This window comes from Mangifera indica, chromosome 11, assembly GCF_011075055.1.
Source record: "Mangifera indica cultivar Alphonso chromosome 11, CATAS_Mindica_2.1, whole genome shotgun sequence".
Lineage (NCBI taxonomy): Eukaryota > Viridiplantae > Streptophyta > Magnoliopsida > Sapindales > Anacardiaceae > Mangifera > Mangifera indica.
Window position 1 is genome coordinate 6,154,456 of NC_058147.1, and position 24,929 is coordinate 6,179,384.

General features: G+C 32.9%; 3 protein-coding genes across 3 annotated transcripts; 2 read left to right on the forward strand and 1 right to left on the reverse strand.

The window, feature by feature from the left end:
- Nucleotides 1–433: 433 nt before the first annotated feature.
- LOC123228911 (replication factor C subunit 2) lies at nucleotides 434–5,880 on the reverse strand. The gene is made up of 12 exons (XM_044654404.1): nucleotides 5,724–5,880; nucleotides 5,538–5,616; nucleotides 5,332–5,411; nucleotides 4,475–4,597; nucleotides 4,312–4,381; nucleotides 4,154–4,227; nucleotides 3,625–3,745; nucleotides 3,474–3,536; nucleotides 2,762–2,821; nucleotides 1,295–1,420; nucleotides 1,126–1,209; nucleotides 434–783 (listed from the first exon to the last, which is right to left on the reverse strand). Exons 1-12 carry the CDS (start codon nucleotides 5,765–5,767, stop codon nucleotides 679–681), a joined length of 1,029 nt encoding a protein of 342 aa, XP_044510339.1. The 5' UTR covers nucleotides 5,768–5,880; the 3' UTR covers nucleotides 434–678.
- A 5,447-nt stretch (nucleotides 5,881–11,327) lies between these two features.
- On the forward strand, nucleotides 11,328–13,189 carry LOC123229676 (receptor-like protein 6). The gene is made up of 3 exons (XM_044655594.1): nucleotides 11,328–12,196; nucleotides 12,650–13,049; nucleotides 13,163–13,189. The coding sequence occupies exons 1-3, from the start codon at nucleotides 11,328–11,330 to the stop codon at nucleotides 13,187–13,189; spliced, it is 1,296 nt and encodes a 431-aa protein (XP_044511529.1).
- Nucleotides 13,190–13,192: 3 nt separating this feature from the next.
- LOC123228602 (receptor-like protein 9DC3) lies at nucleotides 13,193–13,972 on the forward strand. The gene has a single exon (XM_044654030.1). The coding sequence runs from the start codon at nucleotides 13,194–13,196 to the stop codon at nucleotides 13,863–13,865; it is 672 nt and encodes a 223-aa protein (XP_044509965.1). The 5' UTR covers nucleotide 13,193; the 3' UTR covers nucleotides 13,866–13,972.
- The last annotated feature ends 10,957 nt before the right edge of the window (nucleotides 13,973–24,929 follow it).

Here is a 24,929-nt window from a genome sequence, read left to right on the forward strand (position 1 = left end):
ATTATTTTATATTTAATTTAAAATTATTTAATCATACAACAACACATATCAATTATATATCTATGTATATATTCAAAATAAATATATATAGTTTAATTAATTTTAATTATGATGCATGTATATTGATAGATTGTGAAATCAAATACGAGGATAAAATTTTATATATACATATATATGTAATTAACAATTTTCGGCTGACATTTATGAAGTTGTTATATCATTTATTCACAGCAATTTATTTGGTTGAAATTGTCATTAACGATTGTCATCTAATTTTGGTTGCTACCTGAATTTCCAACTCTCAATGCGAATTTAAAATTTTAGAGCCATGATTCTGCAACCTATGTTATGATGCTGTGACCTGTTGCAACGGTAGGATGATCAAATTTAATGGGCAACATTCATAATATCAACGTAAAAGACACTCTTAAAATTTGAAAGTTAAATCCAAATCATCATGATATGCATCACTATTATGGTCAAAACAGCTGAGTAGCTGTAACAGTAAATTGTCTAATTCTATTACTATTTCCGCCAGTGGCAGACAAATTATGAGATAACAAAAACATTTCACCCTCCTTACAGCAGATCCCGAATTTCAATATTCTTCTCGTTAAGATGAGATATTGATCCCTCTTACATTCACCAAAATAAAGCAACTTTTTCTTCTAAATGACCCTAAGTATCATAATTAAACTCTTCAGGCATGTTACTCAGAGCTCGCATTACATGACTTGTCACGTTTAATAGTTGTAAGTACTCATCTGCGCCATCAACTAAACACTGCATATTCCACAGGATCAAACCACACCGTTAACCACAATGTTTTTCTAATTCTATTGTTTAATATTTTACCAAATATAAAATAATTTAAAATGAAAAAGAAAATTAACAATTCATAGACAGCTATTTCATGGCCTGAAATTTTTCTAGCCTATTTAATGTCTATTGGTTTTACATTATCGAGTGAAAGCAAAACATAAACATATTGCTAGACTGGAAACAATGCATACTACTGTCACAAGTACAAATTTGGGTTTTAAAACTTGAACTAGCATTAAACTGTGAATTAAAATTTCAAGCATACTCAAAGCAGCAATAATAAGTTTATAAGAAGGAAGTAACCTTATCTGCTTCAGCCATACGTTTGCATATCCGAGCCTTCTGCTCATCAGATATATCTTCTGCTTCCACAATTACCTCAAACAACTGAAATAAACATCATATCAATGGCAAATATATCTTAATATTGAACAGAGTGATGAATCTTTGATGCAAATAGCTAAGTCTGAACCTGAGAAAGAAACAGAGAGACTGGATATCCCTCTGCAATAATGTTATTAACTTCCTTGTTTGCAACATCAAAGTCACTACTTCTGCATGCTGAAAAATGTGCCTCAACTACCTCCTGTGGGATAACCTGATAATAAAGATTTACATGTCCGTAAGCATGAATTTATGATTAGTGTGCCTATTTTTCCAGTTGCAAGCTTTAAATGACTTCCTTTTGCACATATGTTAGTCATATAAATTAGAGGTGAGCATAGGAACCGGAACCGCTGGGTACCCAATGTTTTGGTTCCGGTTCCTACCTGGAAACAATCTATTTCGGATAGGTCCCGATTCTGGTTCTAGTTCCAACTGGATTTTTTTTTTTTTAAATTTCTTCAACAAAATTTGTTTCAATGCTGAATCATTTGAATCCCTAACAAAACAATGCAAACTTTCAACATGTGCTCATTATTCAACAAACAATTATTGCTACCTTCTCAACCTGTCTCTCTCTTTTTGTACTTTCATCAAACACTTCTACCACAAACTAATTGACAAACCTTTATTCTCTCACAAAATGTCCTGAGGCCAACTTCTTGAACCAAGAAAGCTTACAAAAGTGGGGTCAATGAGGAGGCTCGTCAAAGAAGGGAGGACAAATTGGTGGAGATACGGAAAAGCCAAAGAGAAGATAGCCTTTGAAGAAATGAAGAGAGGACTCTTTCTTCACTCTCAGCCTTTGATTGAAAGCAATGCTTCTATTGAGAAAAAGGTGGGTTTTTGAACGATTTATTGAACTGGGTTCGCTTGTTTTTTTTTTATACTGTCAAATGTTTCTACTGAAGTTTTTATGTTTTGTTGTCTGTTGAACATTTTTGAGAAAAAGTAAAGATTGGACATTTAAGTTGTTACAAGAAGATATTTTGAAGTGTTAATTGTTTGTGTCGATCATAATCTCTCTCTTTTTTGTTACTACAACAATTTAATGTGTTAGTGGAAATCATGAAGCAGTTCTTTTGTCAGAGTTTTGATTGGACTATAATTGAGTTTTGGCTTTTCTTAGCTAGTGTTAGGTACCAGGCATCAGAACTGGAAAAAAAACTGACTGGGAAGGAACCTGTATGTACATTTTCAGTAGAGTACTCGGACCTGGTCGATTCCAGTTCCTGCATTTTCAACAGGGTACCCGGACCCCTGCTCACCCCTAACATTAATGGCGGGCAATTCCAACCACACAAAGTAAAAGGTATAGATTTAAGATGCAAAAGGTCTGATGCTTAAGGATCAAGGCTCTTTCAGCCTTGAGAACGGATTTTTAGATTTTATAAGGCCCAGCCCACAGAAGTGATTAGTTCAAACTTATCCTATTGATGCCTAAATGTATCAACATACTGCATAATCAAAGCTTAGGGAATCTTTCCCACTGCCAGCTATATTGTCAAAATAAAAAGAGTGTAACAAGAATTTGGGAAATAACACACAAACTTACCCCGGCCACACTAATTAGATCCTTAGAAGAAATTGATGATCCATATAATCGAGCAGCTCCCTGCAAGATTATGAGATACTAAACATGAGCATCACTGAATATTGTTTATATAAAGAGACATATAATTGCAAATGCAACTGATAGATAATAAACATGATGAAATTGTTTTTCTAATCAATCTTTACTAAATCCACTACAAGATTCAGGGACACAATACTGAAGCACCACAGACACCATCTAGCATCAATATTCAATAGGCTTTGGTCATCAAACTAATGTCAAAGCAACTACCATCAATTCTCCCTCATGCAATTACATTGGAGACTGTTTGTTGTGGAGCAGAAAACCTAAGTTTGAATCTCTAACCAGGACACCAAATGGTTACACAATAGTAATGGTTTCTGTTGGTGCAGATCATGTCAAACAAGTCAGATGTTTATCTTAAAAGTGGATAAAAGTTAATGTCAGAAACACAGTTATTAATTCAATTTAAGCCACTATCATTCCCCTTACGAATGTCCATTCAGTTTCAATATTCAGGGTAATGATATAAAACTCTTTGATTGTTTCCATGGCCTTATGAAAATCTCCAAAGTTAATAATTTACGCATTTTTCAACAAAACAAAAGGGTATTTGTAGTGAATGGGCAGAATGAAACAGGGGATCACTAAATAAATGGAGCAGAAAAACAATGAGCAAACTATGTCTTACTTGCAAGTATGTGATAGCCCGTCGAAGATCACCTTGTGAGATAGAACTTAAAGTTGATAGAGCCTACAAAAATGGGTCACACATAAAAATCACTCAAAAACTGAACTGATACAAGAAAATAATGACAAGCTATAAGCCTTTTGATATACACCTCTACATCCAAATTGAGTCCTTCTTCCTTACAGATATACAATATTCGGCTAGTCATAATTTCCTCAGAAAGAGGCTTAAACCTGAACTTTGCACATCTTGAAGCAAGGGGCTCTATGATCCTATCAAATGAAGTATTGTGAGCATAGGTTAAAAAAGAAACACTAGATATTATCCAAAATATTATGAAAAATACATGTATATTGTTTACATTAGATTAACACGTTGTAAGAATACATGCATGTCTGTTGGTTCCAAGAAAAATAATTGCTCTAATTAAAATGTTTCTGAGAGCATGTTTTGTCTTAAACACCTTATAAATTAGTTATTTGGCATTGCCGGACAATGACATATGGTTAGGTTTATACAATGTCCATCCAACACATTCCCCTAAAACATATTAATAACCAAGGGGAGAAAAAATCAATCATGTAGGTCATATAATACTTACAGATGTAACAACAAGAAGCAAAAATTAAAAATGCAAATAATACATATATCAAAAAGCTAAACAAACTGGAAAAGCTCACCTGCTAATGTAATTACAGATAAAAAAGAATCTTGTAACTTTGGAGTAAGTTTCCATTGTGCGTCTCAGAGCATTCTGTGAAACACAACAGGTTGTTGACATTCATACAAGTTTCAAGCAAGAGAAATAAATAATACCAATAAACTAAAACTAACATGCCTGGGCATCTTCAGTCATTGAATCAGCCTCATCAAGGATAATAATCTTATATGGAGGGCAAGGATAACCACTGAAATATTGCAGCAAAAAATAAGTAAAATTAATAAAGAAATGATAGCAAATAAGAATAGGAATGGAAATGTTTTCAAGATAGGAATATTACCCTTGACGCTGACCAGAACCTACAGCCACAGCAGCAAAATCTTTGATTTTAGTTCGCACAACATTGATCCCACGGTCATCGCTAGCATTCAGCTCTAGCACTCTAGATTTGTAGAGTTCAGGTCTGCAAGCATTTCCACACACAGAACAATAAAAAGAGTGCCTTATGCAAGCTTCCAATGAAAAGTATTTGTGATGCAAAGAAAAGTGAAACTCCACTATTTTAGTACAAAGGCAAATACTAGTGACCCCAGTATGGGTGAACTACAGGACAGATGGTTTGAAATATCAACAACTTCTCCGCAACACAATTTTCTTTCTTTTATGAAACAGTACATTTCAAGTTGAAAGCCCTTCTAGATGTAATTTCAGACACACTAACTCGCATAAGTTATCAAGACAGCTGGTGTAAATATAATAATTTTTCTTGGTACAAATATTGCTGAAGATTTTTCCATTTTCACCTATCAATTACTAAATTAACAACATTTAACATTAGATGCTAAGAGCAGTTCAAATCAACTAAAATTAACAGTTAGTTACAGCTTTTGGACTGTTTATCCACACTTTTTAAAATTCAATTATAAATCACCATTCCTGGTAACTTATCATGGATTCTTACTATGTTTCTTTGATCCACTGAACTTTTCAACTCCAACTACCAAGTATCAACGCCAAACTAGCTAATCACACATTTTTCAAACAACAGGAACAAATAAATGAATAAAAACACACAAGCATAACAATCGAGTTTTATTACCAAATTGTAAAAGCTATGTCTGTAACTTCCATACTTCGGTACCAGCTCAAAAATTCAAACAAGCGCCATAACACCAATAATGATTGCAAGTAGATTACCCGAAAAGCTGATGAGCTATGGCGAGTGCGGTGGTAGTTTTGCCGGTTCCAGGTGGTCCATAAAAGAGCATGTGTGGACACTGAAGCAGAATAATTAAAAAGAAAATGATGAACAATTAGGGCTTTAAACCTACTTAAAATCATGACAACAACAAACAAAATTAAATATAAAGAGAAAGTTCAAATTGAAAGAGTGAAGATAATACATTAGTTGTCTCGAGAGTGTTGGTGAGGACTCGCACCACCTCGTCCTGGTGCGCCACATCCTTCACTTGCTTAGGTCGACTGCAAGATCAATACAACCAAAAACAGAAACGAGAAAGTCCTTTGAGATAGGAAATCAAATACAAGTAGAGATGAAAATAAAGAAAAGAAAGAGAACGAAATTGTACTATTTTTCAACCCAGGGTTGCGAGCTCTGCAACACTGGCGCCATTTTAAATTTCTCTTCTCCCTTTCTGTTTTAGGGTTTTCGTTTTGTTTTTCCCGCTTTTGTGAGTATCTCTGACCATTGAAACGTAGCGTTTTCAGCTTTCAATATCGGGTTCTTCCCTTGCGTGAAATCAGTCCGTAAAACGAACAGTCAAACAACTTGGGCTGAAGCTGAAGCCCACAATTACGGATTTAAAAACGGTGCGATACATTCCAATAAATTTTATTAATTTATATAGACAAATAGATATGATTATATATAATTAAATAATTTTAAAATAAAAAAATAATTATTATCTAATCATATATTATTATATCAGTTTATATAGATGACTTAGTAAAATTCATTTATGTATGTGACTATATTCAAACTAAGAATATTGCACATTAAAATAATGTAAGATAATACTTTCAATGTCCAAATTATGAATGCCCACCTGAACTAAAACTTCTTAAAAGAAAAATATAAGGACACATGAGTATAAACTTTATTTTCTGTTCCCTCAAACCTTAAAAAAGCATCAAGTTAGAAATTGTACCAACCACAGGTTCATTCAGTCAAATGATGATATGTTGTTTTGTAAAATTTTATAATTGTTGGAACATTGAAAAAATAAAAAATTTGCAATTACAGAAATCCAAACGAAGTCCATCTAGTAAGAGATATATATCATAACACCAAGGCACAATTTGATTTAATTAAATATTGTTATAATTTTTATTTAATCTGTCATTTTGACCATCAATTAGATTGGTTGAATTGATAAAAAAATTAGATCTATGTCTTAATCGAGTCAATGCTTAATTAGGGTTTGAAATATTGATCGAAACCCTAATGAAGCAAAGTTTTCAAAGGATTATTTGCTTAGTGTTTGCCACATATCCAACAAGTTGAAGTTTGCTAGAACACTACCTAAATGACTAATAAGCAAAATTTCAAGCATATAATCAATAAAATAGTGAATTACTGATTGTTTTTAGAGAGATTGGATAGTAATTAGCCAAAATATATCAACCTCTTTTTATATAACTAGGTTATGCATTGAGCCTCGCTTGGCTTGGTTATGATTGAGCCTAGTCTAGCTCAAACAACTCAAGTATATATGTGAGTCAAGTTCGAATAAATTGTTACCAAGAGTATAGTTGCAAACTTGACTAAGGGTGAGAATTTGGAATCCAATATCTACTCAATGAACAAGAGTTTTTGCATGACCTGACTTATGTGATGGCAATATTGAAGAGGGTAACATAGCTCAACATCGTTTGCAAACTTTAGTATTAGACAACCAAAAAGCTTTAGTGCGGAAGGTTAAGAGAGTAAAGTTTGCAAGTTCGAACAATCCATTTACGATCTTAAGCAATATTTAGATAATGGTATATGATATTTCATCAAGTCATTGTCTCTTCTAGGTTTACGTTGTTTGATAAATACCATTATGTATATGTCAAACGATCCAAAGGAAGTTTCACCATACTATCATTATATGTTAATGACATTTTGTTAGATGGAAATGATAAGGACTTGATTATCGTTATTAAAAAGTGGTGAGTGCTTGAGCTCGAGATATGTCCTAAGATTCTAGAGGAAAAAGAACTTATGACTTGTTTTCCATATATCTAGTGTTGTTGGAAGTTTGATGTACACTATGATATTTACTTGACTTGGTATATCTTATGCAATTGGACTAGTTAGTCGTTATCAATCTAACTGAGGTTTATCTCATTAGAAAGTAGTTATTGTGTTATCTTAAGGATACTTTAGATTATATGCTTTTTTATTAGAATCAAGATCTACACTTGGTTATATATAATGATGTTAATTGCAGTAGCAACATAGATGAACGCAAGTACACGTCAAGATATTCACTGTCTTGGAGTTGTCACATATGCTTCAAATCTAGTGACAATCCATTATGATAGACTGGTTGCATTAGTCTATGCAAAATATCCTATGTACCATGGCTAGAGATATCAACATATCGGGTCAAGCTATCCCGTGTTGGCCTCAGTATAACCAATAGACACCAAAATTCATAATTTATTAAAAGTTTATAACACGACCTACACTTTAGAAGAACAACATTGGACCCTCAACAAGCCCACCCATAGGCTTTTAGTAGACCAACCAATCTGTTAATTAAATAATAAAATAATATTCTTAATTGAATAATTATATAAAATTAAATAAATGCACTTAGTGAACTACTTCATTAATCTTGAATTATTGGATGTGAGGTTTTTATAATTTGATCAATACGTTGTTATATTGGATATTTTGCTACTGTAAATATTACATTAACTTTAAATAAATTTAAAAAAAAAACTTGTAAGTATAACTAATCTTTAAGATAAATGGATAATTTATTAAATAATAAAAAATAGATAATGAAAGACTATCCTCCTCTTTAGGTCAATACTAATTGTAATATAATAATATATCACATACACCAAAGTTTAAATTGGGTGGGCCAAAATTTTTGTTTAATTATTATTTTAATCTAATTTTAAAATAAAAAATGGGATTGTTTACACTTTGAGAATAAGAAGCATCATTAGTCAATAAATTAGTCATTCCATCACTTTAAAAGTACACTAGCATGGACGATAATAGTTGCTTCACAAAGCTAAGGCAAGCGATGTTAACAACCAACAAAATCCTAAAGCCAACATTATCCTTATCCCTTCTTTTGTGATTGTGATAAGGGTTGAACGTTGTTACCCATAATATAGTTCCCTGTCTCAATGGGGAAATGATTAAAAAAAGAAAATTTAAGGTATTTAAACAAAATTAAGAAACTTTTTGGGTATTATACAAATATAACAATAACATTACACTTCGACGAAAGTACCCATATATAAACAAATCTTAAATTCATTTCCAACATTTAAAATATCGTATTCTTATATGCATACCCAATAAAACCACATGTACTCACAAAATCAAAACCAATTTTGATAATTTCATTTGATTTTCGATGATAAAGATGAGAAAAAAGGTTTGTATATAATCACTTATCATGTTTAATAGCTTATAAGGTTGAGAGTTAACCATTTTGTAGAATCTTTGTTAGGTTTTAGAATTGGTTGAAACTTTGTGTGAAATAGTTTAAATCATTTGCGATTTTTATGAAATTTGTCAATGGTTTTATGTTAGAATAAGTGTAAAATCGATCGTTGGTGAATTTGAATTTGAAAATGAGAGATTTAAGATAATTTAAATCACTACATGTGATTCGCAATCATTATATGAATTATTTGTGATGATAGAGGTTGAAGATGGAGAGTTTTATGATATTTTCCAACCAATTGTAACTCACATGATAAGGGTTTTAGGATTTTTTTCACCATGCAAAGGGGTGTATTTATGTGAGACTCGTGTAGTGGGGGTTTTGGTTATTTTCCATCATGTGAGGTTTTTTTTGATAGTTTTCCTCCACACGTGTTTTATTCTGTATGTGAAACAAGTGTGGTTTTTTTTGGGGGGGGAGGGGCGGGGGTACTATTAATTAATTCAAGAGAGGTTTATGATATTTTTCATTATGGGGGGTGATTGATATTTTTTAGTTTAGCATAAATCTACACAAAGTTTTCAAATTTTTCGGTCTGTTTTTTTTATTTTTCCAATGAAGTTGAAATATGCATATGTTATGAAAATATCAATATGCCCCTAGATGGTAACATATCAATTTACCCCTGTCTGGTAAAATATTAATTTACCCAAGCATGGTAAAATTTCCCTTACACCCATACCAAAGTATCCTATGTACCGTAACAAAGTAATGAAAAATTCCATTGCTAAAAGTACAAAATATACTCTTATAAAATTTGACACAAAATTTAAAAAATATCAATTTACCCTTTAATGGTAAAATATCAATTTACCTCCCACATGACAAAGCATTAGTTTACCCCTTGCATGGTAAAATTAAAACGAAAGAAGACCTATATTACATAATAGCAAAAATCCCCCTCACATGATATAATATGGAAAAACCCCCACATGATTAAAATATCAAAAAACCCTTTTTTGAATAAAAGAAAAATTGCGTCAGTTCTTTCTATCATTCTTAAATTTGAAATATAGTTCAAAACTTATCGTTCAATAAATAAATGAAATTTTGAGTTAATGTTTACATAAATATGTTGATATAACAAACTTCTTTCCTTGAATGTGAAGTATGTGGGTGAGAGCATGAAAGTAAAAATTTTTAAAACTTGTAGGGTTTGCATGTGATGGTATTTAGTTTGTATAAGCTTAGGGTTTATACAAAAAGGGTAAAAGTAATTTTGGTATTGAATTAGGAGACTTTGTTATAACTGTTTAATACCCAAAAAGTTGGTCAGTTTGTGTAAATACTCTGAATTTGGGTAGTCTTAATTAAATTTAGTCCATTATCAAAGTCTTGGTCGTCTAATTGAATATCTTAGCAAAATGTTTGTTGAAACTGATTTCACATAATTAATCTTTGAGTAATATTATGTGTATCTATTTTTGATATATAAATATATAAATATTTATATGTGTCATCATATGATTAGATGTTATTTTATATTTAATTTAAAATAATCTAATTATATAATAATATATATAAATATATATATTTATATATTTAAAGTGAACACATATAATTTTATTATTAATTTCTTTCTTTTCCTTTTTGATCCTATCTTCTTATTAAAAGTCTAAAGGTATCTATTTTATTTTAAATTTTAATCCTATCTTCTCGTTAAAAGTCTAAAAGTATCTATTTTATTTTAAATTTTAATCCTATCTTCTCGTTAAAAGTCTAAAGGTATCTATTTTATTTTAAACTTTGATCCTATCTTCTCGTTAAAAGTCTAAAGGTATCTATTTTATTTTAAACTTTGATCTTATCTTCTCGTTAAAAGTCTAAAAATATCTATTTTATTTTAAACTATAATGTCATTGTATTCTAGAACCAAAAGAACAACGTTGACAATTGCTTGATATCATCTTTCATTGCCACAAAAAATTTTCTATTATATGCACAATTTTTATTTACAACTTTATTTATAAATAATAATATGTCATTATATGATTGAATATTATTTTATTTTTAATTTTTAATTATCTAATCACATAATGATAATTTATTATTTATATATAAAATTACGCATAAAATTTTGTATATAATATTATTAAAAAATTTTACTCTATGGGTTCAGATGGTTCACCCTTGCCAACGTAGCAGTGAATTTTTGAGTAGTTGATTTTTTTTTTCTTACAAAGACACTTTATTTAATCAAATCATGCATTTAAAATTGAATTAATTATATTAAATAAATAAAATTTTGTGTCTTTTATAATCCTTAGATAAATTAAAGGTTTGGCGGTAGGACTTATCCCATAATCTCAATCTTGACGGGGCAAAGTTGTAGAATTCGCTGTTCCAAAAAGTACAGAATTACTGGCGTAGTCAGCACTGCAGGACCAGATTAAAATTACTTTAGATTTTTGAGTTCATCCGTCTTATTTGTAAAAACTCTTTCCTGTCTATATATGATGGTCTCAGTTAAACAGATTTCGTGTAGAAGAACACGAAATGGGTTGGTTAACATTGTTTTATCAATTAATTTTCTGCCTTCAGTTGTTGCTTTTGTATTCTCAGACTTTCGCAAAACTTTGTTCTCAGGATCAAAGTTCTGCACTACTCCACTTCAAGCAACATTTTTCCTTCAATAACAATCGTTCACCTTCCATCTGTGATGAGCACAAGGTACAGTCTTTTCCCAAAATGAATTCATGGAAGGAAGATGGTGACTGCTGCTCATGGGACGGGGTTACATGTGACACAGAGACTGGTCACGTGATTGGCCTCGACCTTAGCTGCAGCTGGCTTCATGGCAAAATTCCCTCCAACAGCACTCTCTTTCTCCTTTCTCACATGCAAAGCCTAAGCCTTTGTTATAATGATTTCAATTACTCTGAGATTTCCCCTGGTTTTGGTCGATTTCCTGATTTGATAGTCCTTAGACTTTCGTCCTCCAATTTTTCCGGCCAACTTCCATCAGATATCTCCTACTTATCTAAGTTAGTTGTGCTTGACTTTTCTGGCAATTCTCAGGTGATTCTTGAACACCTTGCTTTGGAAGGGATGGTTCGAAATCTGTCCAAGTTGGAAGCAGTTTTTCTCGACGACGTAAATATGTCTACCACACGACCTGCTTCCTTTACAAATCTATCTTCTTCTTTGACAGACCTGAGTCTCATTGATTGTAGATTGGTAGGCCACTTTCCTGATAGTATCCTTCGCTTACCGAATCTACGAACCCTCCGTTTACAGTCGAACCCCAACTTAACAGGCTTCTTTCCGAAGGTTAACTGGAGCAGTCCCATTGAGATCTTGAGTGTTCCTTTTACAAATTTTTCGGGACAACTACCCAATTCAATCAGTAATTTGATGTCCTTGAGGTATTTGATTCTCGAGGGATGCAATTTTTTCGGGTTAATTCCTCCGTCACTTGGTAACCTTACACAACTTATCTTTTTGGGCCTTTCAAAAAACCATTTTTATAGCCACATCCCATCATCCCTTTCAAATCTTGGGCAGCTCCAATATTTCTATCTTTCGTCGAACCATCTCACCGGCGAAATTCCCTCCGATATTTTTGTCAAACTCACTCAACTTTCTTTCTTATCCTTCCAATGTAATCAACTAGTTGGTCCAATCCCCTCCCGTGCAAGTGGACTTCAAAATTTAGCTCATGTCTCCATGTTTGATAACATGCTCAACGGGTCTCTGCCATCTTGGCTGTTCACTCTGCCACGGGTGAAATATATAGACCTTGGTTACAATCAGCTAGCCGGGCACATCCTTGAATTCCAAAGCCAATTCTTAAAGTTTCTGTTTTTGGATCAAAATAGGTTTCATGGCTCAATTCCAGTTCTACCACATCACTTGAGACGATTTCTGATCTCCAACAATAACATGACAGGAGAGATTACTCATTTGATTTGCAATATGAGCTCAATTGCTATTCTTGATCTTTACAATAACAGCTTGAGTGGCACCATTCCAGAATGCTTGGGAAACTTCAACAATAGTCTTAAAGTGTTAGATCTGCAAAAGAATAGAATTTATGGAAATATTCCCGATTCATTTGCAAAAGGCAACCATTTGAGGGAACTTAGCATCAACGACAATTGGTTGGAAGGGGCTGTCCCACCATCTTTGGAAAATTGCACCAGGCTTGAAGTTTTAAATATTGGAAACAACATAAAGGATATATTCCCATATTGGTTGAGAAGTCTTCCAAAGTTGCAAGTTCTTGTTATTCGTTCCAATAAATTCTACGGAATTATACGAGCGTCTTCCGCTGAGCCTTATCATTCGTTTACTAAGTTAAAAGTCTTCGATATTTCAAATAATACTTTTAGTGGTCCTTTGCCCACAAAGTATTTTGAAAATATGGAAGGTATGAAGAATGTTGGTGAAGAGGGAAAGACGTTGCAATACTTGGGTGATGGATACTATCAAGTTTCTCTGATAGTAAATCTAAAAGGCTCTAGTTTTGAAATGATGAAAATTATCAAAGACTTTACCATCCTGGATTTCTCAAACAATCATTTCCATGGAGAGATTCCAAAATTAATTGGAAATTTGCATGCACTTCGAGTTCTCAACCTTTCTCAGAATAATTTAACTGGTTGTATTCCATCATCTTTTGAAAATTTGACAGCTCTCGAGTCATTAGACCTTTCTTCGAACAAGCTAGTGGGAGAGATTCCACCTCAATTGACAAATTTAAACTTTCTTGAAGTTTTAAACTTGTCAAATAACCATCTCATGGGTTCCATACCTCAGAATAACCAATTTAACACATTCCCAAATACTTCGTATAGCGGAAATGCGGGGTTGTGTGGATTTCCATTGTCAAACAGATGTGGTGATGACAGTGCGCCGCATCTCTCAGCATCAAATGAAGATGATATGGAGTCCGAGAATGGATTTGGCTGGCAAGCGGTGTTTATAGGGTTTGGATGTGGAGTGCCGTTTGGATTAATTATGGGATATTTTGTGTTCGCAACTGGGAAGCCTCGATGGCTAGTTGAGATGATCGAAGGAAAACATCTTAGATAGCTGCCAAAGGTCCAATAACAATGGAGGAGGAAGAAGACAGTAGTGTATGCATGGAAGAGGTCTCTTAGGCAAGTGTTTTTGGTGATTTTGTATGATGTGGTGCTTGAATAATGTCTTTAAGTAATGGAATGTTTAGCTAGTATACGCGTATCTTTGAATAATATGCCACTTTTTTCAATATATAATTGAGGTGTAATTAACGTAAATGTGAACGGTTGCATGGAGCCGCTCAAACCTGTTATTAAAGTGACAGCCTATGGAATGTTTGGAGTAAAGACCAAATTGATGCATCATTAATTGTTATCATCCTAATCGAATTATATATCGTATTGTGCATAAACAAAAATCTAATTTTTTTAATTATACATTATGCACCGTATGGTATTATAGTATACGTTTCTTTAAAGATTAAATAATAAAATGTTAATAAAAATAATAAACTTTTTAACTGACACATCATCATATTGAAAAAAAATCATGCGTATCTAAAAATTTAAAATTTTTTCTGATAAACCCCTATTATATCATCATTTATCTAAAAATATATATTGATCTGTATCAGAAATATATATCTTATTATATAATACGTATCATATCATACAATAGGTATAATATATTGTATTAGGTTGATACACTTTATAATATATATCATTTTATACATATATTATATCGTAAGATATGTATAACATATTGTAGGATACCTATAACCATAATTGTTGCTATGATGAGAGAATTTGAATTTTATTTTTAAACATTTATTGTACAATCAAAATTTTCTCTTGGTCAAATTTATATATACAACCTAAAAGATAATCATCAGTTAGTGGATTGTTGTATCACTAACTCATTAGTCGAAACAAAACATAGATAAAACACGATCTCATTTAGAAGCAATGAAAAAAAACAAAACATTAAGAGAATGTTCTAAATAAGGGAAAGATTGCCTTCTCTTTCATTTAATACTAATATAATAAGAGTAATGCAACGTATATAATTTTTTACGTAAATAATGATATATTATCATATAATTAGATAATTTTAAATTAAAGATAAAAAATGATAAATCATATGATGATATATCATAATTTATGTATAAAATTATATATATTATTTATACACATAATTTTATTAATATAATAATTCATCACTTGCACGGAAGTCTAAATTGGGTGGGCAAAAATCTTTGTTTAATTATTATAATAATATAATTTTAAATGGGATTGTTCACACTTTGAGAATAAGTAGCGTCATTTTATAAAAAAATAAATTAATCCTTCGTTTTAAAGATACACTAGCAGAGACATTAATGGTTGCTTCACAAAGCTAAAGCAAGTGATGTTAACTACCAACAAAATCCTAAAGTTAAATTTATCCTTGTCCTTTCCTTTGTGATTGTGACAAGGAGAGCCGAGGTTGTTGCTTGGGTTTCAGGATATCTCTCACTGTACAATGAGGTTTATGATATGAGAGACCTATGTGGTGGGGTCTTTTGGTTATTTTCCCGCATAAGAGGGGGGTGGGGGTGTTTTCACCCTGTGTGTTTTACCATGTGCAACAAGCGTGGTGGGGGTTTTATGTTATTTATTAATTCAAGGGGGTTACCATATTTTTATTTTAAAAGGTAATTGATATCTTTTAGTTTAAGGTATTTTGATATATAATTTTCAAGTCTTTTGTCTATTTTTTCCAATAAACTATGAAACATGCATATATTATATTTTTTTGGTGCAAAATATTGCTACTGGAGATAAAAGATATAACAAATTTTTCATCCAACAAAGATATAATAAACTTTCTTTTTTGAATTCGAAATCACAATGTTGGAATTTGAACGAGAGTGTGACGATGATGAAAATTTTCGAAACTTGTACGGTTTGCATGTGATGGTAAATAGTTTGTATAAGCTTAGGATTTTTACAAAAAATGTTCAAAACTTGTATGGTTTGCATGTGATGGTATATGGTTTGTATAAGCTTAGGGTTTATACAAAAGAGGTAGAGGGTAATTTTGGTATTGAATAAGGAGATTTATATCCGCATAACACCCAAAATGTTGGTCAATTATGTGTATGAATACTCTAGATTTAAATTATTTTAATTAATTTACCGTCCATTATCAAAGTCTTGGTCTTCTAATTGATTAATCCTTTTTTTCTATGAATTTGATCCTATCTTCTCATTAAAGTCTAAAGGTCTTTTATTTTAAACTCTAATGTGATGAATTTTAGAACCAAAAGAGCAACCTTGACAATTGCTTGATGTCATCTTCAATTGCCACCAAACAAACAAAAAAAATCTCTACTAGGGTTCAAATAATTCACACTCACCAACCCAGTATCGAATTATGATCAGTAGAATTTTATTGATAACGAATAAAAATTTTATTCAAGTCAGATTATTTATTTAAGATTGAACCAACTATACGAAATAAATGAAACTCTGGTTTCAACTACCAATCTTATAATCTATGCATATTAGGTGATATGTACCTTGTAAAATTTAAATTCATACTCTCATACCTGATGGGCCTAAGACGTAGAATTTGCAAATAAAAGGAGTGCTAAAATACTGGCGTAGTCAGCACAGCATGATCAGATTAAAACTAACTTTGATTTTGATTTCATACTTAATTTTTTTGTAAAACTGCTGGAATAGTTAACAGAACTGATTTCCACTTTCTTGTCTATTTATAATGATCTCAGTTAAACAGATTTCGTATGGAAACACGAAATGGGCTGGTTAATTAATTTATCAATCAATTTTCTGCCTGCAGTTGTTGCTTTTGTATTCTCAAACTTCCGCAGAACTTTGTTCAAAACTTTATCAAAGTTCGACACTATTCCACTTCAACCAACATTTTTCCCTCGATAACCATGGTTTTTCTTCCATGCGTGATGAGTACAAGATATTACCTTATCTATTAATGAATTCATGGAAGGAAGATGGTGACTGTTGCTCATGGGATGAGGTTACATGTGACAGGGAGACTGGTCACGTGATTGGTCTCGGCCTTGGTTATAGTTTATATATCATAAAAATTGAAACATAGAAACAGAAATACCAAAACATATTTTCTCAAAAATATAGAAAATAAAAACGTTAAAAAACGTAATTGAGGCCTGTCCCACGACACTTGAGCTGCTAGGAACTCAATAATTATTCATGGGAAAAGAATTACAGGTTTACATAATACATGGCTAAAGAATTATTCATGGGAAAAAGAACTACAGATTACATAATTTACATGCGTAGAATAAATTGTGCTAAAGCCAAAGCTGTAGCAACATACGAACCTAAAGCATGAAGCCGGAGACGGATCGTCGAAGACAGAACAGAGCATTGAAGATGGAAGAACTAATTAAGCCGTCAAAGAAGAACAGGTCAGGATTTGAGAATTGATGAAGCCGTCCATGCACTGATGTCTGATGAAGCCGGAGATGCGTTCACTTAGAGTTCGAAACGCTGGAGTCTGTCGAAATTTGAGACACCAGAGATGGAGAGGATTCGTGACAGCAGTGGAGAGGAGATGGTTAAGTTTTAGGGTTGTGTAATATCGAATTTCTCTCCTTTCTCACTTGCAAAGCCTAAACCTCTGTTATAATGATTTCAATTTCTCCGAGATTTCCCCTGGTTGTGGTCGATTTTCTGATTTGACAGTCCCATTTATCTAAGTTAGTTTTACTCGACCTTTCTGGCAATTCTCAGGTGATTCTTGAATACCCTGCTTTGAAAGGGATAGTTTAAAATCTGACCACGTTGGAAGCAATTTCTTTTGACGACATATATATGTCTACCACTCGACGTGCTTCCTTTGCAAATCTAATCTTCTTCTTTGACAGACCTGAGTCTCAATGATTGTCGATTGGTAGGCTACTTTCCTTATAGTATCCTTCGCTTACCGAATCTACGAACCATCCGTTTACAGTCGAACCCAACTTAACAGGCATCTTTCCGAAGGTTAACTGGAGCAGTACCATTGAGATTTTGAGTGTTCCTTATACAAATTTTTCAGGACAATTACCCAATTCAATCAGCAATTTGATGTCCTTGAGGTATTTGGATCTCTTTGAATGCAATATTTTCGGGTTAATTCCTCCTTCTGGGCCTTTCAAAAAACCATTTTTATGGCCACATCCCATCATCCCTTTCAAATCTTGGGCAGCTCCAAGTTTTTGATATTGCATGGAACCATCTCACCGGTGAAATTCCCTACGATATTTTTGTCAAACTTACTCAACTTTCTTTCGGATCCTTCCGAAGTAATCAAATTGTTGGTCCAATTCCCTCTCGCGCAAGTGGATTTCAAAATTTAGCTCATGTCTCTATGTTTGAGAACACGCTCAGCGGGTCTCTGCCATCTTGGCTGGTTACACTACCACGGGTGAAATAAATAGACCTTGGTTACAATCAACTAGGGCAATTAATGAATCGGGTATTAGTAGGGGCACAAAAGTTAAGGAAATCGTGAATGGTAACTCTTGGAAATGACCCGCTACAAACTCCTCTGCGCTTTTGGAATCAAGGGGGCTCCGATGAACAATCCCTCAGATGGTTTGCACTCTATCACATGGTTGCCTTCGGCCGATGGTCAGTTTTCTACAAATTCAGCTTGGAATGAGGTGAGGAATAAGAAAAGAGAGGTTGAGTGGGTTGAACTTTTGAGGCACAAAAAACACATTCCTAGACACGCTATTATCCTTTGTTTGGCAATTCAACAAAGACTGATAACAAAAGACAAACTTGTTAAATTTGGACTCACAAATAAGCTAAATGCATGTTATGCAATTGCTCTGATGAGGATATAATCCACATTTTTTTTCCAATGTAAATACACCAGCTATATCTGGAAAGCCATCTCAAGAAAAAGTCGCCTACGCTATAATGGGCAAAACTGGAGCTCTTTTATTGAAAGAATTTCTTCCGATTGGAAAGGAAGCCGGTTAAAGTTCTTGATGGGCAGGTTTAGTCTGGGGGCCACTATTTACGCCATTTGGAAGGAAAGAAACAATAGAATTTTCTCTAACCTTTCACTGCCCAACGATAGAATTGTGGAAAGGATCAGAAGACTGCTTAGAGACAGAGGGGCTGACCTCTCAAATTTTTCGCCTTCTAATGCCAATATTGCCATTGCTTGGAACTGGGGCCTGCCGAGCTTCATCTTGAAATGCTAGGTCTTCCCCTCTTTGGAGGTGGTGGTTTTTTGCTAACTGTGTTTTTTGATGCAGGTTTTCCTTCTTTTCTTTGGTCAGTTCCAGTTTGGTTCTCGATTGGGTGGCTGTGGTTGTTTATGCTTGATTTGCCTTCTCCTCTGCCACTTCCCTGCTCCTGTGCTGTACTATGGTTGCATTCTACTTGTAATCTCCAATTCCTGTCTTTTCTGCCTCCTGGTGTTGTGTTTTCTGCGTCTTCTGCTGCTTTCCCAGTTGTCCTCTTGTCCTCCAGTGGCTTTTCTGCGTTGACCTTGCTTCCTCTCTTCGGTTCTGTGGCACTGTGGTGTCACTCTTCTGCTGCTGTGAGTGTGTTGGCTGCCTTGTTCTTGCTGTTTGTGTGAACCCTGCTGCGGCAATGCAGATGGTTTTCTTCTGAATTTGCTGGCTCCTGTTCTCTTTTAGCTTGAGGTTGATAGTCTCTTCTCTCCCGATCTGGTTCCCCTTGTCTCAACTGTTGGCTGTTTGTTCTCTGGCACTCAGGCTTCTATCTGCTGCCGTTTTCTTTGTGTGAGCTGTGTCATCATTGGTCACATTCCGGGAAATGTTCTGCAGTGCTAATTCATGGGTGGTGTTTAGTTTAAGAATCTGCTTCTGTGAAAGGGCAAGACTCCAGCAAATATTCTTAATGAAAGGGCAGTTTAAGAATCTGCTTCTGTGGTTTGCTCCTGGTGGCTGGGTTGATGGCTTTCTGTTTAGATGTGTGCAGCTTGCTGCTTGATACTGTTGGCTGGGCTTTGATTGCTATCTTTGAAGGCTTTGCTGTTTTCGGTTGGTCTTGTTCTGGATCATGGTTTCAGGCATCCTGATATGATACAGCGAGCTGAGGATCGTTACATATTAACAAGTAATGTGTCATTGGAATTAGGGCTGGACCGAGTTCAAGTTAAAAGATTCGATTCATTTTAAAATCGAGCTATAACAAGTTCAACTCGGTTTGGCTCGCAAGCTAAAAAAATAGTTCGATTCAATTCGAATTTGGCCATGACTTAATTCGAATTATATTAAATAATTGTTAAATGATATCGTTTTGTTAATGAACCATAAATTCAAACAATGAATTTGAGCTACTTATCCGAATCATAAATTTGAGTCAAACTCAAATTGAACTCAAACCAAACTTAAACCACTTTTAATATTGACTTGTTGAATTCGAGCCGAACTCAAATTGAGTTATTTTCTATTTAAGTTAAAGAATATTCGGACTTGGTTCAGTTTATATTCACCCCTAATTGGAATATGATAAAGGTACATAACTACATATCAAGAATGTACATTTTTTTTTTCTGGTCAGCATAATTTTTTTGCATGATTTCATTTCATTTGCGACTTTACTATAAAGTTTATATGTCTATATCCACATATTTACAAGCAAATATCTATACACATTGCAGAATGTGAAAGTCCGAATGATAAATTTTGTTTGTTAGATCTTTATAAGGAGGAGAAACAAATGTCTAAATGATCTTTTAAGTTTTGAACCGATGAAATGAATATCAAAAGCTCTATTCATTAATATTTCTTATAATTGACCACATTTTCTTACTTAGATCACTTTAAAGCTGATTCAAGTATTACTGAATTTCTTTCTTTCTGTTTTTTTCTTTTTTTTAAGCAAAAGCATAATAAAACAAAAAAAAAACACAGTTTCGAGATAGAACTGAAACAACCTAAGCTCACCCAACAGAAAAGAGAACAACAGGACTATGGCGAACCAAGTTACAAAAGGAATCCACCTCTTGAGTAACTATTTGTAACTATTTGAGAGCAAACAAAGATAGAACTCAAGTGGGGCACAAAAGTTGACAAAAATTAAACCATATACACAGAAAGACTGTCAATACTGTTCAATCTGTACATCCTATATAGGGCAAAAATCAGGACCAACACCAAAAAGGCTGGCGTGAGGAGCATAACAAGCAATTTTGCTAGGCTTGTTGCTTGAGAACCAAACTGGAGCATCATCAAAGGGAGCAAACAGCCCCAAATTGCAGCACATACAAAAAGACCAAGAGAAAACTTAGCATGCAGCCAAGAAAAGCTTTGCTTCCAATGAAAAAGCCCAGCCCTGCACCAATTGTTTCCAAGAGAAAATGCACAAGAGAGGCCAGAGCACGGGCTGTGAATTCGAGAGAGACAAGAAAGGCCGGAATGGAGCTCTCCAACAGCAGCGTATTACTGAATTTCTTTCTTTTACTTCATTTTGGATATGCCTTTTTTCCAAATTTACTTTTTTTTTTCTCTTATAGTTTTCTTTTGTCTTTTTTTTTTTTTCCTTTTTTGTTACATAGTTATGAATTAATAGGGCTTCTTCACAAAACTAAAGCAAGCCATGTTGACAACCAACAAAATTCTAAAGCCAAATTTATCTTTATCCCTTCTTTTGCGATGGTGACGAGGAGAGTTGACGTTGATGCCCCTTAGGTTCCCTCTCAAGGGGAAATTAATTAAAATAACTAAAAGTTAGGGTATTTAAGGAAACTGACCAATTTTTTTTGGGTAATATATAAATATAATCATTATATTACACTTTGACAAAAACGTTCATATATAAACAAATCTTAAAATTGAAATTTCTTATTATGTTCGATAGTTTATCAAACTGATATTTAACCAATTTGTAATATATTTGTTAGATTTTCTAACTGGTTGAATCTTTGTGTAAAATAGTTTGAATCATTTACGATTTTCATGAAATTTGTTAATCATTTTATATTAGAAGATATGTAAAATCGATTGATAGTAAATTTGAGTTTGAAAATAAGAGATTTAGGATGATTTCTATCACTATTTATGATTCATAATCACCACGTAAATTAATTGATTGATAGAGGTGGAAGATGGGAGGTTTTATGATATTTTCAACTACGCGTGACTAGCATGTTGGGGATGTTACGAAATTTTCCACCATGAGGGGGTTTGTGATTTGTGAATGATCTGTGAGACCTATGTGGTGGGGGGTTTTTGCTTATTTTCTATCGTAAGGGGGGCTTTGGTTATTTTCCACCACATGTTACAAGAATTAACTCATTTATATTTATTTGATGTAGAATATTGTTGTCAAACATTAACAAAGTGTGAGACTATGTTTAGAGAAATGAGATATTATGTCAAACGCCACTTTAAGACACAAGTCACAACCCATGGCCATTGAAATGTTATGGCCACTATTTGAGCAATGTTGACTAAGCAGTAGAAGGAACTTTTCAAAACAATATGATTTGGAAAATTTATTGACTTACATGATTCTTGTTTTCGTGTGTAAATAATATAGATTGTTTTTTTTTTTACCTATACGTCATGTCAATAATAAAATCCTTAAGCCAATATGCACGATTAACCATTATAAATATTGTCTTCAATATTTAACATAATGCCTAATTTTTTACTTCCCTATAATGTATACGATACAGTTAAAAGTAATTACAACTTTCTAACCTTATCACTCGTCCACGCTATCTACATTGTTTATGAAAACACTTTACCTTTCATCTAAATTTTGTAGACTTTATATTACTATCCATTCTCTAAAACATATTATCTAGATGCATTATATGTTATCCACTTCACAAACATTGTCTATCTCTCTCTTCACTCCTTGGGCATTAGATGTGGACGAATAGTCGGAAAAAAGAGGTAACCAATGAAATAAACAACCTAGACTTGTGGCGGTACAATAACATGAGCATGATTTGCAACCTGGAAACTACTTGTATATGTTGTACTATAATTAACATGGATGCTCTTCTCAAACCCAGCTTCCTCAATTGGAATACACCTCAAATTGGAATCTTTTCTTTATTACCACATACCCATTCCTTCATAGTTTCCAATACATTGACATCTTGCATATTTAACATGTCATCATTGTCGACTTTTTGTTTGCAAAGATTTTAATCATTTTTTGTTGGCCTCCAACATATTCTATTATGTTATCATCTCTTTATATCAATTCCCCTTTATACCAAAACAATAGCACAAATCATCATTTCAATCAATCCTATAATAAAAATATTCATAATTAAATTTCCCAAAAAAATTAAAACCAAATGCACAAATATAATTTTAAAAAAATATTAATTTATGTCAAATGCTAATTTACCCCGGGCAAAAAATTTGAATAACCTCTACCTAAACCAAAACAATAACAAAAGTCGTCAAAGCGTTTAGGAGATTAGTGTCTTAAGTAGGATTGAATTTGAACTGAGCTCAAGCTCAACTCGAACGAGCTAGCCCTATACAAGCTCGTTCGATCTTGAGTTATTTGCTAAATTTATCAATTAAAAATTTTAATAGAAAACGACGTCGTTTTCAATCAATATATATTAAAATGATGTCGTTTTAATAACAAAATAGTTAAAAACTCGAACTCAAAATGAGCAGAGCTGAATTCAAGCCAAGTACAAACCTAGCTTTCATAAGCTCGAGCTTTACTATATACAAGCTGAGTCGAGTTCGAGCTCGAATCTAGCCGTAGTTTCAAGGTATAAAGTTTTACCCCTGTATAGTAATATATCATTTACACCTCGACGACTTATGGTAAAATATCAACAAAGCTCTGTATTGTATAATATCAAAAAACCACTTCACCTAACATATAACAAAGCATGACATAATATCGCAAAAATCCTGTATGATTAAAATATTAAAAAATACCCTCACATTTTTTCTTTTGAAACAATGTCGTTTTAGTTATTTCTATCATTCTTGATTTTGTTACACACTTCAAAACTTTTCATTCAATAAATAAATAAAATTTTAAGTTAATATTCATACAAATACTTTAATATAATAAACTTCGTTCCTCAAATTCGAAATCATGATGTTGGAATTTGATTGAGATTGTGAAAATAAAAATTTTCAAAACTTGTGGGGTAAGTTAGGGTTTATACAAAAGGATGAAGGGTAATTTTGGTATCTACATAACACCCAAAAAGTTAGTCAATTTTGTTTAAGTACCCTAAATTTTAGTCATTTTTAATTAATTTTCCCTCAACATATCTAACTTTCAAGTCTATTATCAAAGTCTTGGTCGTCTAATATTATCTTTGCAAAAGGTTAATTCAAACTGATTTTCACATAATTAATCCTTCTTTTTTTAAAGGAATCTGATCCTTTCTTCTCATTGAAGTCTAAAGGTCTATTATTTTAAATAAAGTGATTGCACCTTAGAACCAAAAGAGCAACCTTTACAATGGCTTGATACTTTAATTGCCGTAAAAATCTGACTCTATATGTGGATTAAGATGGTTCACACCAGTCTATGGAATAGCAAATTTTGAGTTGCAAATTTTTTCTATTTCGAAAAAATCTTATTCAAATTAAATCACTCTTTCGAAGATTAAACCAATTGCACCAAGTAATTAAAATTTTGGGTCTAATAACCAAACTTATAATCACTATATTAGTTAAGATAAAAACATTGATTCTGATATATATATCAGACAAGATAAAGAGTTTGATTTAGATATGTTACCGGTCGGACTTGATGACATACTCTCAAACCTACGGGGCTAAGACATAGAATTTGCTATTTATAAAAGTGCTAAGCGTAGTCGGCACTGCATGACCAGATTAAAACTACTTTTGATTTTTTATTTTTGATTTCATATGTCTTATTTGAAAAACAGTTAGAATAGTTAACAGAACTGATTTCCCCTTTGTTGTCTATTTATAATGGTCTCATTTAAACGGACTTTGTAGAGAAACACGAAATGGGTTGGTTAGCACTGTTTTATAAATTAATTTTCTGCCTTCAGTGGTTGCTTTTGTGTTCTCAAACTTCCGCAAAACTTTGTTCTCAGGATCAAAGTTCTGCACTACTCCGCTTCAAGCAACATTTTTCCTTCCATAACCAT

Excerpts from the sequence above, each read along its gene's own strand:
- LOC123229676 (XM_044655594.1), top strand. The coding sequence starts at position 11,328 with ATGGGTTGGTTAACATTGTTTTATCAATTAATTTTCTGCCTTCAGTTG. Across the intron at positions 12,197-12,649 it reads AGTAATTTGATGTCCTTGAG|GTTTCATGGCTCAATTCCAG; the intron begins GTATTTGATTCT and ends GGATCAAAATAG. Across the intron at positions 13,050-13,162 it reads GAAGTCTTCCAAAGTTGCAA|TGGTCCTTTGCCCACAAAGT; the intron begins GTTCTTGTTATT and ends TAATACTTTTAG.
- LOC123228911 (XM_044654404.1), bottom strand. The coding sequence starts at position 5,767 with ATGGCGCCAGTGTTGCAGAGCTCGCAACCCTGGGTTGAAAAATA. Across the intron at positions 1,421-2,761 it reads ATCTAATTAGTGTGGCCGGG|GTTATCCCACAGGAGGTAGT; the intron begins GTAAGTTTGTGT and ends CTTTATTATCAG. Across the intron at positions 784-1,125 it reads GTATGGCTGAAGCAGATAAG|TGTTTAGTTGATGGCGCAGA; the intron begins GTTACTTCCTTC and ends TGGAATATGCAG.
- LOC123228602 (XM_044654030.1), top strand. The coding sequence starts at position 13,194 with ATGGAAGGTATGAAGAATGTTGGTGAAGAGGGAAAGACGTTGCAATAC.